The sequence below is a fragment of the Corythoichthys intestinalis genome, chromosome 16, assembly GCF_030265065.1.
Source record: "Corythoichthys intestinalis isolate RoL2023-P3 chromosome 16, ASM3026506v1, whole genome shotgun sequence".
Lineage (NCBI taxonomy): Eukaryota > Metazoa > Chordata > Actinopteri > Syngnathiformes > Syngnathidae > Corythoichthys > Corythoichthys intestinalis.
Genome location: NC_080410.1, coordinates 41,778,999 through 41,795,137, shown reverse-complemented (window position 1 = coordinate 41,795,137; position 16,139 = coordinate 41,778,999). Strand labels below are relative to the sequence as shown.

Genomic DNA, 16,139 nt, shown 5'->3' with positions numbered 1-16,139 from the left:
TCGTCTAGTTTTCGTTGAGGAAAACTGAAGCCTAATTTCGTCTACTTTTAGTCGACGTTTACTAAAAATATTTTGGTCTGTATAATAAAATAAAAAAAGTACTTCAAAAATAAATAAAGGTTTCCAACAACTGTATTTCCAATTAACATTGATGGACGGTACTTATTGTAGCGTCTACAAGAACAACCCCAACTTGGTGATTATACACACTCAGCAGGAAAACAGTTTTAAGTTAAGTATAGTCATCTGGACGCCACAAACTGTATGTAAAAAAAGTTGTCCAAGAGATTACTCACTGTTAGTAATAGCCTATTGTTAACGCACATGCGAATGCTATGCTAACGCTACGTAACTCGTAACATTTGGTGTATGATGCTCACTCAGCACAGACCTTCAAAGGTTAAAGCAACATTAAATATTCTCGCTCGCCAAGAAAACAACGGAGGCTAGAGATGAGACACTGGGGAGTCGGGAAGGGTTTAGCACGTCACGTGACACAACCAGACACTGCTACGATACAGGCTAACAATACATAAAATGTCACAAATTGTGAACATGTGACGGAAACCATTGCTCATTTTCGTCTTGTTCTATTCTTGTCAGACGAAAACTGGCATGAGTGTCGTTATGTTTTAGTCTCCCAAACCCCGTTTTTAGCTCGCTATTATCACGTTCGCTGACGAAATGGTTTCGTTGTCGTTATCATTGACGAAAACAACACTGGGTGTCAGATTTCTAGAGTTGGACAATATCAGGATATCGGTTAAATTATTATCATTATCGGACAACTCGAGACGTCAATTGTTGTCAATGACAGCCATTGAGTGCATTTTTATCATATTATTAAAAAAACAGTAAATGATGATACATAATAAACACATTGACAAACAAATGAGTACGTTTGAGTGCTTTATTATCAATGAAATAACATTGAAGGCACATTACAAAGGAGCCAGTCGACGGCTAGATTTGAATGCACTCGTTTTATATTTAGTCTTCATTTTGGACAAATTCAGACCTACACAAATTGAATAATTCGATAATTGAGCAACACAGTATTCAGTTAAAATATCAGTGTGTAATTTTCTGGCTCAGCTCGAGATGATTTACCACAGAGCCTAATTATGGAAAATGAAATGAAAATCACCAATTTGACTCCGACTGACCCCGACAGTGGAAAACTAACGAGTCAGTTGATCGTAAAACTCCACTTTAATGATGGCTTTGCCCACCGTGGACATGGTGGCTCTGACATCCACCTGGTTATTGCCGAACACCAGCCCGGAGCCGCTGGCGTCGGCCCGGCTGAAGTAGCCCGTCTCCTTGCCGTCGTACATTTGCTCGTACATTTTCTTGTCACAGTTGTGCGACGCCTCAAAGATCCCCACCGCCAGTCGGTTCTTGTACAAGTTGTGGTCGTAAGGCACTGAGAACATGATGGCCATGCGCTGGGAGCATGTCCGGTTCTGCATGTGGAAGAGGTCGTAGGTCAGCAGGCCCACTGCGCCGGTGGCAGTGTGGTCATCCTTGTCGAAGGAGCAGAGCTCGGTGCGCATGCTGCGGATAGTGGGCTGCGGCGGGTGGTGGCAGAAGCCGCTTGACATGTAAACCCTGTGACGCAAAATGACAATGATTAACCCTCGTAAGACGTAGGGATGCGCCTGTGCGTCCTGCTCGCATGTCATCGTTCAACCCTCATCACGGGGAACGAGAAAACGGGAGATAATGTCATTTGAGTGCAATAGTTTTGTTTCCCTCATAAATAAACATTAAAACACTGCATGGACCATATTTTACGTCCATATTTCCATCCAATTCTTATCCTTGTTGAAACGGAAAGCACCACGAAAACTACATATCCCAGGAGCCATTCTGAGGTCAAAACGGAAGGACGCAATGTGAAAATTTTGAACATATTGCCAAGAGTGGCGCCACCTAACCAGAGGGATGCGAATTGCGAGGTAGCGAGCGATTTTGTAAAACGTACGGACTGAATCGAAAACTAAATTTAGCGGTATTTCATCAACTCGAGGAAGAGGATGGGCCAGATTTATTGGTGAGTGAGAAAAGTGACAGCAGTGCGCAAAGGACGGAAGGAGGACCGGCACAAGTGCTGTGTCATGTAGCCCTGTGTCTTATCCCAGGACGAAAGTTTTTTTGAGTGGCATGCCTGAAAAAGTGGAACTGAACTGACTTTTTAAAATGTTATATTTGAATTATTTTTTCCCCCCCACAATTAACCTTTTCAATCTGTGTATATAAATGTGTGTGTTCGAGAAGCTTTATTGTCTGTATATAGTTTTGATAAGGTGATGGGTGCAATACCTAACCTCACAAACAGATATCCTCCAATTCCAAATCCCTTTTGTGTTAGATGGTATGTACTGTATATATGTTTTTTTTTCCTTCGTTATTTTGCACTGTTGATCTACGCCTATGTCCTGCTGTTTCTGTTGAATGAATATAAATATAAAACTATTCAGTTTCATTTTTTTATCTGCTCAATGTTCATCTTAACAAGTTCAACAAATATCATCAAGCGTCAAAATTATTCGTTTAGCATGTTTGGTTGTAAATAGGACATAAATATTTGACAAAAAATTTTGGGATTTCTTTTAATTTTTTTTTTAATGTATGTTTTTGGGCCCAAAATTGTGATTAAAATTAGGCGTGTGCCGGTACGAGATTCTGATTGTATGATAACTTTAAGCCAAAATATCTTGCAAAATATATTGCTATTACACCTCTAAAATGTGTTACTTTGTGGTATCTGGGTTTAAAAAAAAAAAGAAAAAAAACTTTGTACTTTGTAAAACTTTGTAAAAAATTGTACAGGATTTTTATTTTTCAAAACATATCAGCCAATTGGAACATAAGTATAATGTTAAGTTAAAAAAAAACAACAAAATATTCTAAATAAAATTTAAATAAATGCAGTCCTTTAGGTGATCCTAAACCCACAGCCACATCTCAGCATTATTACCATCAGAACAAAAATAATTAAATTACTTTCCATAAAAAGCCATGTATATCATGTTTACATTATACACACACACTCTCTTTCTCAACTCAGTTGCCAGAGGAAAAACACCACGTTTTACCACCGCTAGACACACTAAACAAACTGGATTTAACTCTCACAGCCGGTGGGAAACGCTCATGACAGTGTTTACTAGGGCTGCATCTATCGAATATTTTAGTAATCAAGTAATCGACTGAAAATTCTATCGATTAATCGAGTAATCGTATAAAACATTTTAATCCAATATTGAACCGTTTTCAGTCAATCAATGTTTTTATTTTCTATGTACATTGTTGAAAACAGCCAACAATTGCATCTCAGATGTGACTAGAAAAAAAATTCACTGCTTTCACTCAAAAAACTTCTAGATCTTATACAAAAAAAAAAAAAATCTTACCTAAAAATGTAATTACGCTTGATAACACACACCACTTGAAAGCTATGTGTTTTTCCCACGTGTTTCAATTGAATTTCCATTTGAGTCAAGCTATTTTTAAGTTCTAGTTAAGTTTTAAGTTAGTCTAAACTTTAAGTCCTGATAGGATTTTGAGTTTTTGCAGTGTTCAAAATAAATGTATGATACCTGCTGTATTGGAGCACATTAGGGACCAGTGGTACTTGGTGTTTTATTCAGCAATGACTACTAAGCTAAAACTGACAGTTAGCTTCATCATGTTTTAATTTGACACCCGCATCACTCTACAGCGCTGTGTTTTTGCAGATTAAATAAAGCCTGTATGTAAGACATGTTAGCCACGCATCAACAGTGGTCATAATCAATAGAAACCTAGCCCTCCGAAGGGCTAACGTTACATGAGCTAGTGACAGTAACGCTATATTTATTAGCGCTAAGATGTCTACTGCTTAAAGATGGCGGCTGTTTACTAACGCTGCCCAGTGGCGGCCGAGTCTGTCATTTCGCATCTCGTTCTAAATGCATGCGATATCTATGAGACGCATGGGACATTACCTGCTACCAAACTAGCATCATGCGGGCGTAGTTTTTAGCAACGTCGGCGTAGTTTGAAACGGCTGTCGGCTGCAGTAAGGTTTTTTTTAAAAAAAATTGTATTCCTTCTTCCTCTACGCACGTCAGTGCGTTGTCCCGCAATAAAAGTAGTCCGGGTAAAACGTGATGCTTAGAGCTGGCAAAATTAAACGATTCCTCGAGGTGAATAAAATTACTCGGATCAGTTTTTAAACTCGAGTTACTCGAGTTGCTCGAGTATTCGTTTCAGCTCTAGTTTTTACTAACCTTTAATTTTGTATAAATGCAAAATCATATTGGAGGTATTGCCTCCCCAGCAGCCACCCTCCGCAAACATGTTTTACATGTCGGTTGGCCCCTCTTCCTCTAAGCTGCAGCCGTCTGTAACTTTTCTGTAACCGAAGTATTCCCAAACCAGCGGTTTGGTTTTCTTCGATTGGGGAAAAAGTTCAGGAGTTTCACCTCCTCCAGCCATCGTGTACAGTGCCTTGCAAAAGTATTCGGCCCCCTTGAACCTTGCAACCTTTCGCCACATTTCAGGCTTCAAACATAAAGATATAAAATTTTTTGTCAAGAATCAACAACAAGTGGGACACAATCGTGAAGTGGAACAAAATTTATTGGATAATTTAAACTTTTTTAACAAATAAAAAACTGAAAAGTGGGGCGTGCAATATTATTCGGCTCCCTTGCGTTAATACTTTGTAGCGCCCCTTTTTGCTCCAATTACAGCTGCAAGTCGCTTGGGGTATGTTTCTATCAGTTTTGCACATCGAGAGACTGACATTCTTGCCCATTCTTCCTTGCAAAACAGCTCGAGCTCAGTGAGGTTGGATGGAGAGTGTTTGTGAACAGCAGTCTTCAGCTCTTTCCACAGATTCTCGATTGGATTCAGGTCTGGACTTTGACTTGGCCATTCTAACACCTGGATACGTTTATTTTTGAACCATTCCATTGTAGATTTGGCTTTATGTTTTGGATCATTGTCCTGTTGGAAGATAAATCTCCGTCCCAGTCTCAGGTCTTGTGCAGATACCAACAGAATGTTCCTGTATTTGGCTGCATCCATCTTCCCGTCAATTTTAACCATCTTCCCTGTCCCTGCTGAAGAAAAGCAGGCCCAAACCATGATGCTGCCACCACCATGTTTGACAGTGGGTATGGTGTGTTGAGGGTGATGAGCTGTGTTGCTTTTACGCCAAACATATCGTTTTGCATTGTGGCCAAAAAGTTCAATTTTGGTTTCATCTGACCAGAGCACCTTCTTCCACATGTTTGGTGTGTCTCCCAGGTGGCATCTCTGAGGTCACAGTGAATGATGTTGCTCTATCTGATCACTACTGCATTATGTTTAAAATGACCACCCCTGTCCATCCTCTGAAAAGGGAAACAGAGGTGATTAGGAAGCGTTACGTAAGTGATAACACATGTGCGTTATTCACACAGGCCTATGCCTCATTATTAACCCCAACAATAGCTCCAGTGGAAGAACTTGTAAATAGTTTCAGTTCCGGTGTGATGACTGTAATGGACACTATTGCCCCGATTAAGACAAAAACTTTGTCAAGAAAGAAGAGGTCACCCTGGAGAAATGCCATACTAGCTATAAAACAAAAGCAAGTTTGTAGACGAGCAGAACGCAGATGGCGAAAAAACAAACTCCTAGTTTTTTATGATATCTACAAAGAGAGTCTTCGCAAATACAACCAGGAACTGAAAAATGCTAGACAATCATATTTTTCAGAGATCATTAGTAGAAACACCAACAATACTCGCACACTATTTTCTGTTGTTGACAAACTGACAAACCCACAAGCATCAATACCTCAGGAATTGGCATCTGAGGTGTCCTGTAATAATTTCGCAGCATTCTTTACACACAAAGTACTAAAGATTAGACAGACTGTGTGCAACTCCGGATTAACAAATGTTACACTAAATGCCTCCCAAAATGTCCCCCACGTCAATCTTAGACAGTTTAGCCTCTTGGACTATGCCACTTTAACAGAAATTGTGTCGAAACTAAAGCCCACAACATGCTGCCTTGACATCCTTCCTTCAAACTTTTTCAAAACTGTTTTTCATTGCATAGCCCCAGACATACTTCAGATTATAAATACTTCCCTCCAAACAGGAGAGTTTCCTCAGACTTTAAAAACTGCAGTCATAAAACCTCTCCTAAAAAAACCTAATCTGGATGCCTCAACCATTAGTAATTACAGGCCAATATCAAATCTGACATTCCTGGGGAAAATTATCGAAAGGGTTGTGTTTGAACAGATCCAGACTTTTATGATCCAAAACAATCTTTTTATCTCATTTCAGTCTGGATTTCGGCCACAACACAGCACCGAGACCGTGCTTATCAAAGTCCTAAATGATATTCGTCGGAATACCGATGCAGGCAAATCATCTGTTCTGCTACTATTGGATCTCAGCGCCGCATTTGACACGGTTGATCACAACATACTACTCAGCAGATTGGAACAGTGGGTAGGGCTTACTGACACTATTCTTCAGTGGTTCACATCCTATTTACATGATAGGGATTTCTTTGTGACAATCGGAAATTATCAGTCAGAACGAACCAAATTCACGTGTGGAGTCCCTCAAGGGTCAATTCTTGGACCACTCTTATTTAACATCTATATGCTTCCGTTAGCTCAGATAATGGAACAGTATGACATCTCCTATCACGCCTATGCAGATGACACACAACTGTACATTTGTGTGTCCCCACATGATTATAGTCCCTTAGTCTCCCTGAGTAAATGCATTCATCAAATCAATGAATGGATGTGCCAGAATTTTCTCCAGTTAAATGTGGAGAAGACAGAGGTGATCATTTTTGGGCCAAAAAAGGAAAGGTCAAAGATAAGCAGCCAACTTAGCACAATGTCACTTACAGCTACAAATCAAGTCAGAAACCTCGGCGTAATTATTGACTCAGACCTAAAATTTGATAGCCATCTAAAGTCCGTCACTAAATCCGCTTATTACCACCTAAAAAATATAACCAGAATTAAGGGGCTTCTGACTCAACAAGACATGGAAAAACTTATGCATGCATTCGTTTTCAGCAGATTGGACTACTGCAACGGTATATTTACAGGTCTTGATAAAAAATCAGTCAGGAAGCTGCAGCTAGTACAGAATGCTGCAGCCAGAGTCCTCACAAATACAAGGAAGCTGGACCACATTACACCGGTTTTGAAATCGCTACACTGGCTTCCAGTGAGTCAAAGGATAGACTATAAAATACTACTGCTCGTCTACAAAACACTTAATGGCCTTGGACCAAAATACATGCTTGACTTGTTAGATTCCTATGAGACATCTAGACCCCTAAGGTCGTCTGGAACGGGTCTTCTGCATGTTCCAAGAACAAGAACCAAGCAGGGTGAGGCAGCATTTAGTTATTATGCTCCTCACCTCTGGAACAAGTTACCCGAACGTCTGAAGTATGCTCAAACTGTTAGCTCCTTTATATCAGGGCTAAAAACGCTTTTGTTTAGCACTGCATATCCATAACTGTCTATATATTTCAATCTACCTGCCTTCTATTCCTCTTGTGCTTATCTCCATTGCTGATTTCAATGATTATTAGTAGTAGTAGTTTTTGCTTTATTTCTATTTTTGTTTTATTTTTATTTATTTATTTTTATTCTGTGATTAAATGCGATCTTTTGTCTTGGTTTTTACGTTGTGTTGGTTTAAATGTGATTTTTATGGTCTTCATGTGATGTAAAGCACTTTGAATTGCCTTGTGTTGAATTGTGCTATATAAATAAATTTGCCTTGCCTTGCCTTGTGGCAAACTTTAAACGAGACTTTTTATGGATATCTTTGAGAAATGGCTTTCTTCTTGCCACTTTTCCATAAAGGCCAGATTTGTGCAGTGTACGACTGATTGTTGTCCTATGGACAGACTCTCCCACCTCAGCTGTAGATCTCTGCAGTTCATCCAGAGTGATCATGGGCCTCTTGGCTGCATCTCTGATCAGTTTTCTCCTTGTTTGAGAAGAAAGTTTTGGAAGGACGGCCGGGTCTTGGTAGATTTGCAGTGGTCTGATGCTCCTTCCATTTCAATATGATTGCTTGCACAGTGCTCCTTGAGATGTTTAAAGCTTGGGAAATCTTTTTGTATCCAAATCCGGCTTCAACCAACAGTATCTCGGACCTGCCTGGTGTGTTCCTTGGTTTTCATAATGCTGTCTGCACTTTAAACAGAACCCTGAGACTATCACAGAGCAGGTGCATTTATACGGAGACTTGATTACACACAGGTGGATTCTATTTATCGTCATCGGTCATTTAGGACAACATTGGATCATTCAGAGATCCTCACTGAACTTCTGGAGTGAGTTTGCTGCACTGAAAGTAAAGGGGCCGAATAATATTGCACGCCCCACTTTTCAGTTTTTTATTTGTTAAAAAAGTTTAAATTATCCAATAAATGTTGTTCCACTTCACGATTGTGTACCACTTGTTGTTGATTCTTGACAAAAAAAATTAAATTTCATATCTTTATGTTGGAAGCCTGAAATGTGCGAAAGGTTGCAAGATTCAAGGGGGCCGAATACTTTTGCAAGGCACTGTAGCACAGCTGACTCACTGACACTGGGCCACAACCAGTGGTGGAGGGCTAAGCCTTGTAGCTGCAAATGAGGGATTTCTCCCTGCATTTTTTGGACATAAAAAAATACCATAGGGCGGAAAACACTCAGGTGACTTGAAGTTCCGCTCTGAGACCCCCAATTTAGCCAACTTTCAAAATTGTCTGATATGCATGTGTGATACATCATTGGAAAGCTTAAAATCTCAATTTTCTGGGTGAAGAAAATTTTTTAGCGAGTCGACATTTAAAAAAAAAAAAAATTTAAACAGCAAAACCCTATCTGGAAGTGAGAGCACGCGAGAACAGAATTACAGACGCCATAACTTTAACGAGATATTATCGCGTACCTACTTTGTTTCGATCCAAAAACTCCATGTAGCATGTATCACTGAGTGTCAAGACAAAGCTGTGAATGGCCACAGCTGGATTTTTTGGGGATTTACGGGTGAAACATGGTAATATAACAAGGGTCGCGATGCAGAAATCGCAGACATCAAGGAGTGGTCGAGATTTTCTTTTTCATATATTTACCCTTTTAAACGTTTTTTTTTCAATCTTTTTTTTGTTTGGATCAATTATTTATCATCTAACATATCAGAGAAAATGCGACGGTAGCAGAAAAAATACAATTAAGCGATAGTTATGAGGTTGATATCCGTGACTTTTTTACAGATGCCATTTTTTTCATTGTGACGTCATCTGTTTAAAAGTTTAAAATTTACGAGTGAATAATTTTTTTAAGTGTTTTTTTTTTTTTTTTTAAACAAAATATGAGACATCAATGAATGATTCTAAGCTAAAAACGACAGACATTTTGAATAATAAATATAAATAATTATCTTTGTTTTATGGCTGGGTTGAAACAAAAGCGGTTGCGCGACATCTGTAAACGGGGATTTTCAGGGTAAAACGGACAAATTAAAAATAGTTCGGGAGCTTCATGCGCCATGAATCTGCTATGGCAGCATATAGACATGTTGCTCTATCAAACACAACAGTTGTTTTGGTTTAAAACACAGCAGTTTCTTTTAAAGAGGAGTGCAAGAGCTGAAACTGCTTTTTCAGGCTTGTCTGTGTTTTCCGCCATAGGGACTGTATGACGGAAATTTTCTACGGTTTTGAAACCGTGACGTTCATACCACGGTATACCTTGAAACCGGTAATTGGCGCATGTCTTATTAGAATTAGTCAATGAAGAAAACGACATTTTGCTCATGAAGGTTATGGTGTCCTAAATTAGGGACGCAACGAGGCCATTGTGAACAATTCTTTTTTTGAAACATAAAGGCAACATCAAAGGCATGGAAAATAGGCCCAGATCTGAAACGGTTACTAATTTAATTTGTACAGCACCAGAAAATTTCGGGAGAAATTCCTGTGCATTTCTGGTCACTTCCTATCGGTTTTGGGGCATTTTCTAGTCACTTCCTTGCTAACTTTTTGGCTTCCATTGACAATGCTAGATACCCAATTCATTTTGACTGGGAGGGGCTCGCCCTTTCAATGGCAGCCAATGAGTTAAACGACAGTACCGCAAATGACATAACACGGAAAGTTTTGGTGTGAGTGTGATGTGTGACCTGATGCTGATCGATGAAGTGTGCCACTACACTCTTCGAAGCAATGCTAAGCGTACCTGCCTGCGCTACGCAATGAGGCAGCGTGTGTGTGTCGGCGCATGATGGATAGGTCGATGTTGCCCAGCAGAGCGATGTCACACATTTATATATATATTTAAAAAAAAAAAAAAATCTACCCAAGACAGTGAAGGAATTGATTGATGCACGTGGAAGCGCGGTGCAATGTTTGAGATGAAAAATTATTAAGACTTTTTAAAGATAAAAAATATAAAGTCCTTTTGAATGATGCACTCATTAATATATTTATGGCTTTTACTGCATTAAAAAAACGAATGCAAGTGTATGACTTATTATTCAAGAATTGCAACTCGTGCTTTGTTTGTTAAATTAGAAATTGAGGGAAGGAAAAATGCAAATGTCATTGTAAATAAATATACATACAGTCATAGGGGGAGTTTGACTTTTGGGGCGGGGGGCACAACATGTTGATGACCCCGAAACGCAGTTTCAGCAATAAAATTAACTAGTGATGCACGATAATACATTTTTCAACCGATATCGATAACCGATAATTTCCTGCCCCTTCCACCCGATAATGTCACTCCGATAATTCTATTCAAATATGTGTGTAAATTTTTTAAGTATACAAAGATCAAATGTTACTGTGCAAAAATGTAATTTAGTGCTATTTTTTTCCACGTCAAATGTGAACAAGTAGTAAATTCCAACAACTAAACAATGGCAATGACGTTGTGTAATGGTAAGCTTTTGGCAACAATTACTTAGAGAGTAAACACCCAAGTTGCACAAAAATGCCTTAAAAAGTAAGCCATTCCTAACATATATCACATTACTACACTGCAAAAACACCTCCTTAAAACTAGCAGAATTGGACAAAACTGTTGATTGCGCACATTTGGAGGCTAAATCAAGTATATAATTATCGGATTGCATTATCGGTTGAATTTCGTTTTATCTGGATTATCTGTGTGACGTCATAATTGCCATTATCGGCCGATAATTATCGGTGACCGATATTATCGTGCGTCTCTAAAATTAACTTACAAGAATATTTATAATAATAAGTTGAAAATGAGTGTTTTTTTGTTTCCCATCATTTTTGAGGGGAATTCCAAATCAGGCTGCTTGGGCTATACTTTTCGTCAAGATCGTCATCCATTGAATATGGAACGCCCACCGGTGTCGTGCTAATGTGGTTACCCCAGTCAAAAATTGTATCCCCTGGGCGGAGCCACTGTGCTGCACTGATTTCCGTGTTTTGGTGATGTAGTTACAGTATCTACTAGGTTTTAAAAAATGGCCCATCCATTAAAAAAAAAAAAAAAAAAAAAAAAAAAAAAAAACGTATTTTTCTGTCATATAACGTAACATACGTAGTAAACGTAAAAAAGGCAACGTTTCACTGTTTTACTCATAGGATGACCTATAACTGTTATTACTGTAATTCAAGTCCTGAATGGCGTTTCTCCAATTTAATAAAAACATCAATTTCCAAAATATATAACTGTGGTTGTTTTCTGGCTTCAATTAGTTGTTCGAGTCAACATAACTCAAAACTAATGTGTGTGTGTGCTATCACGGTCAGCGGACACAATTTTCGACGGGGGTAACTACATTGGCAAGACACCGGTGGTGGCTTAATTGTACAATTAGCGTCTTTAGTGGGGCAAATTGAAACTCTGCTCACAATTTTGACGGTGCTCTCTAGCGTTTAATGGGCCACAATTTCAATCATTGGTTCTTCTTTTGAAAGCTTAGGTTTGAAAAAAAAATGACGTATATTCATCTTGCCTCTTCGGTCCTCTAGTGGTTTTGGCTAAGCAAAGCAAATGACCATCTAAGGTGCTAGTCACATGATCTGTTAAATAATACAAATAAAAACAATTTTGACCCATTATAAATATATGTTTTTTTGTTCATTTCATTCATTTTTGTTGTTTGCTTTATTACTTTACAACTTTTATAGACAATATTTTACCGGACAATTCTTAATTTTAAAATCATATAGTGTATAGGAAAGTCAATTCCTGGCCCTCCCTGAAAATCCGCTTAAGCATACAGTATGTAATACACAATTAATATTAATTTCATTTTATTTATTCATTCAATATTTTGCCTCCCATTTACCGTATTGGCCCGAATATAAGACGGTGTTTTTTTTGCATTGAAAGAACACTGAAAAAGAGGGGGTCGTCTTATATTCGCTGTCTAGACATTATACCCATTCACGACGCTAGATGGCGCCAGATATCATTGAAGCGATGTTCTGTCATGACAGATCTCAGCTAGTCTCCCCATTCACAGCGCTAGATGGCGCCAGATATCATTGAAACGATGATCTGTCATGACAGATTTCAGCTGCTCTTTTTAGTTTAACCAGTTTGCATTATTTTATTGCAATGTTTTTCCTTATTCAGATTTGTTTCAAGACTACAGTTAGAGTTAGACTTCACTTTGATGGTTAATGCAGTTATTGCAATTTTGTTGTTTTATCCCAATAGATTTGTTTATTTACATTTCAAAAACCAGAAGCCATTCATTTACGAATGTGATTGCACTTTAGTTTACATATTTAAATGTTCGGATATTAAGATTTGAATGAGACAAAATAACATGCTTTTTCTCTCAATATTGTTATAATCATTTGTTTCGGATTTACTGTAAATATTTTCTGTATAAAAAATAATTTGGTGTTCAAAAAGTCTTTTTTTCAAACTTGCGTCTTGAAAAAGAGGGGGTCGTCTTATAATCAGGGCAGTTTTATATTCGGGCCAATACGGTACTTTAGTACTTTACTTAATGATTATTTCTTACTGGTAACGCAGTAGTTATATGTAATGAGTTTATAATTCATGGTTCTATCGGCCAACATTATCGTCGACCCAAAATTAATGAAAAACTCTCATCAAGACCATTTATTCATGACTCAAAGAATGATAACAAAGTTCTACAATATTAAATTTCCCTCATAATTTTCGTCTTATAATCAGGACCGTCTTATATTCGGGCCAATACAGTACTTTAGTACTTTACTTAGTGATTATTTCTTACTGGTAATGCAGTAGTTATATGTAATGAGTTTATAATTCATGGTTCTATCGGCCAGCATTATCGTCAACCCAAAATTAGTGAAAAACTCTCATCAAGACCATTTATTTATGACTCAAAGTATGATAACAAAGTTCTACAATATTACATTTCCCTCATAATTTTCGTCTTATAATCAGGACCGTCTTATATTTGGGCCAATATGGTATACTGAATGCTAACTCCAGGAAATCCTTGTTTGGGTCCTGTTGACAGTAAATAGGACCCACAAAGCTTTTAGCCTTTGGCTGCCTTTGAATATGAACCCCGGCCCAAAAAATTCTCCATTGGTGGTCATTATTTTTGACCAAACGTTTCTCCATTCATTTCCAATAGCATTTAAATTACAATAAGAGGTTCATTTCAATTAGGGTTAGGCTAGGATTAGGGTTACAACTAGCCAGGGTTTTAGATAGGGTTAGCTTCAAATATGAACGGACGAGATGTCTGATTGCAACTCACTTTGGGTTAATGAGGCAGTAGACAGAGCTGACGTTGGTGATTTCAAACGAGCAGTTCCTGTTGGTAGTGAGGAGCGCTGACAAGGCCTCTGCTGTCTGCATCTTGGCTGCGACGACAAAAAAAATTCACTCCCTTCAACAATACGTACAGTTATGTCACACTCACGCCCTGCCGTCCAGTCTTGTGCACGACCAAAATAATCCAAAGTATCACAAAGTCAGTCTATCCTTTCTAATTTGCCATTAGAAGTCAAATTATTACCTTTTTGGAGTGAATCAGCTGGCTTGTGTGAAGCAGCGGCAGTCTCTGTGTTTTCTCTTAACCTGAGAAGGAAGAAGAGAAGCTGGAGGAGGAGGAGGAAAAGCAGCTCTTACAGAGACACAAGTGCAGGCGTGTTCACTGTGGTAACTACAACAAGCAAGAAAATGTCCATTCGGGCAACACCCGAGAGTTGAATACATTTTCAAAATGATCAAAAAAAGCTTTGCAAAACAATTTTTTTGTTTTGTTTTTTTGTTCACAAATTTGTTCAGACGCTTATTGTTTGCCAAAATCATCATTCTATAAAAATAAGAATGATCGCTGCTAGTCCTGCTAGTCAAAATGGATTGAACATCTATCGATGTCAATGGCAACCAATAAGTTAAGAAAGGTCAGGTGCTATTCTACTTTAACTCTTTCATGCATACTTACTTACTTCAAAGTAATATTACTCAAGTCAAAGTAAAAGTAGTCGTCCGAAAACTTACTCAAGTGCAAGTCAAAAAGTATTTGGTGAAAAGAATACTCAAGTAATGAGTAACATAGTAAGCAACTGCTTAAGAAATTTGATTCTTTTTTTTTTTAAACAATAGTATTTTTTTTTTCTCAGCACAAAGTTATCCATATGAACTGTTGTTATCATACGATACTATAACATATTACGTTACCACAGTACGCCAAAGAAATCCAACAACAACAAATCAAAAACATTGAATTCCGGCAAGAGGAAAAAATCTACAGGAATTAAGCATTATTCTTCCAAAAAGCATGAGTGCCCTCTAGTGGCGAAAACATATTTCCTATTATGAAACTAAAAGGATCATATCTCCGGTTTTCTGTGGTCAACCGGTGGCAAATAAAAACTGGGAGAGAGATAAAAATCTGCCATGCGCAGCCCATCCCTCCTCCCGCCGCCCAGCAAAGGAGATACCCCCCCCCCCGGGACCCAGGGTGGTCCCCCGGGCCACCCGCGTTAACGCGTTAATTTTGACAGCCCTACTTAGAAACACATCCATAATTGAACAGTATGGACATGCAGGTGACAATGTTTTTTTAGGTGACCTATTGTGGTTCGTCGGTTTTATTATTATTTTTATAGTTATAGTTCTTTGTTCCGCAGCCCCTTTGAGCTCAATTTGACCCCCTTAGAATGCTTCAAAATGCACCAAAATCGGCAGGAAGGTCAAGACAGGTGCAATCTATGCTACCGTGTAAAGACAAATTCCAAATACACTATGTAGCACCCCCTAGCAGTCATTCTTTGTCCCGCCGACGCTTTGGGCCCTACTTTGACTGTTGGGTCTAAACTTAATACTTGAACTAAGAAAACAACAAAGACCTAGGGGAGGATGAAAGGCAAGGATCAGACAGGAGACAGAAATACGTTTTTACGCTGACGGCCGTCAGGAGGAAGGTTGATGCGGAGCGGGTGGCTCACAACAAGCCTCTCTGCCCTCCCCCTGAGGAGCGCAGCCTTTTATTGCACACACGTGAGTTTCGTTTAGCTGCTAAGGTATTCTTTACTGAGAACAGAAACCAGAATGAAACATTATGGTAACGTTTACTGAAAACAGAAACCTTACTCTTTTCATTGTGTAAACACTAAAGCACAGGCGAATAAACTGTTACATGAGAAAACATAATCATAACACCTGGTTTTAAACACACATAATTGCTTTAATTATTGTAAATACTGTTATTGTGAATACTGTTAATACTGTTATTGTGCAAAAGCATTAAAGCACATCTCACATTGACCCTCTCAGAATGCTTCAAAACTCACCAAACTCAACAGCCAAGTGAACACTGTTGAAAACTTTGATAAAATGTAAAAAAAATAAAAATAAAATAAAAAATATATGCGTAAATGTGTGTGGCGCCGCCTAGGGACCAAACCAACATTTCATTTATTTATTTATTTTAAAGGTGAAAGAGGAGGTAACAACACAAAGTTTAAAACTTAAAAACATGAGTACTATATAAATGGGATACCATACGCGGTGCCCAGACTGCCGTTAGTACAACATCCAGTTTTCTTTGGGTGAGCAGAGCGTGTCTGTGGGTGGGCACTGCCTGCCCCTTCCCCCCCTGGTCACGCCC

General features: G+C 38.6%; 1 protein-coding gene across 1 annotated transcript; it reads right to left on the bottom strand.

Annotated features, from left to right (window-relative positions):
* Positions 1 to 904: 904 nt before the first annotated feature.
* On the bottom strand, positions 905 to 14,191 carry LOC130904383 (uncharacterized). Its single transcript, XM_057817108.1, has 3 exons — positions 14,040 to 14,191; positions 13,779 to 13,884; positions 905 to 1,611 (listed from the first exon to the last, which is right to left on the bottom strand). The coding sequence occupies exons 2-3, from the start codon at positions 13,877 to 13,879 to the stop codon at positions 1,182 to 1,184; spliced, it is 531 nt and encodes a 176-aa protein (XP_057673091.1). The 5' UTR covers positions 13,880 to 13,884; positions 14,040 to 14,191; the 3' UTR covers positions 905 to 1,181.
* Positions 14,192 to 16,139: the final 1,948 nt, after the last annotated feature.

Bases quoted from the DNA above. Each gene is read 5' to 3' on its own strand.
- LOC130904383 (XM_057817108.1), bottom strand. From the start codon at position 13,879: ATGCAGACAGCAGAGGCCTTGTCAGCGCTCCTCACTACCAACAGGAAC. The intron at 1,612-13,778 runs GTGAGTTGCAAT...TTTGCGTCACAG, and splicing joins TACTGCCTCATTAACCCAAA to GGTTTACATGTCAAGCGGCT.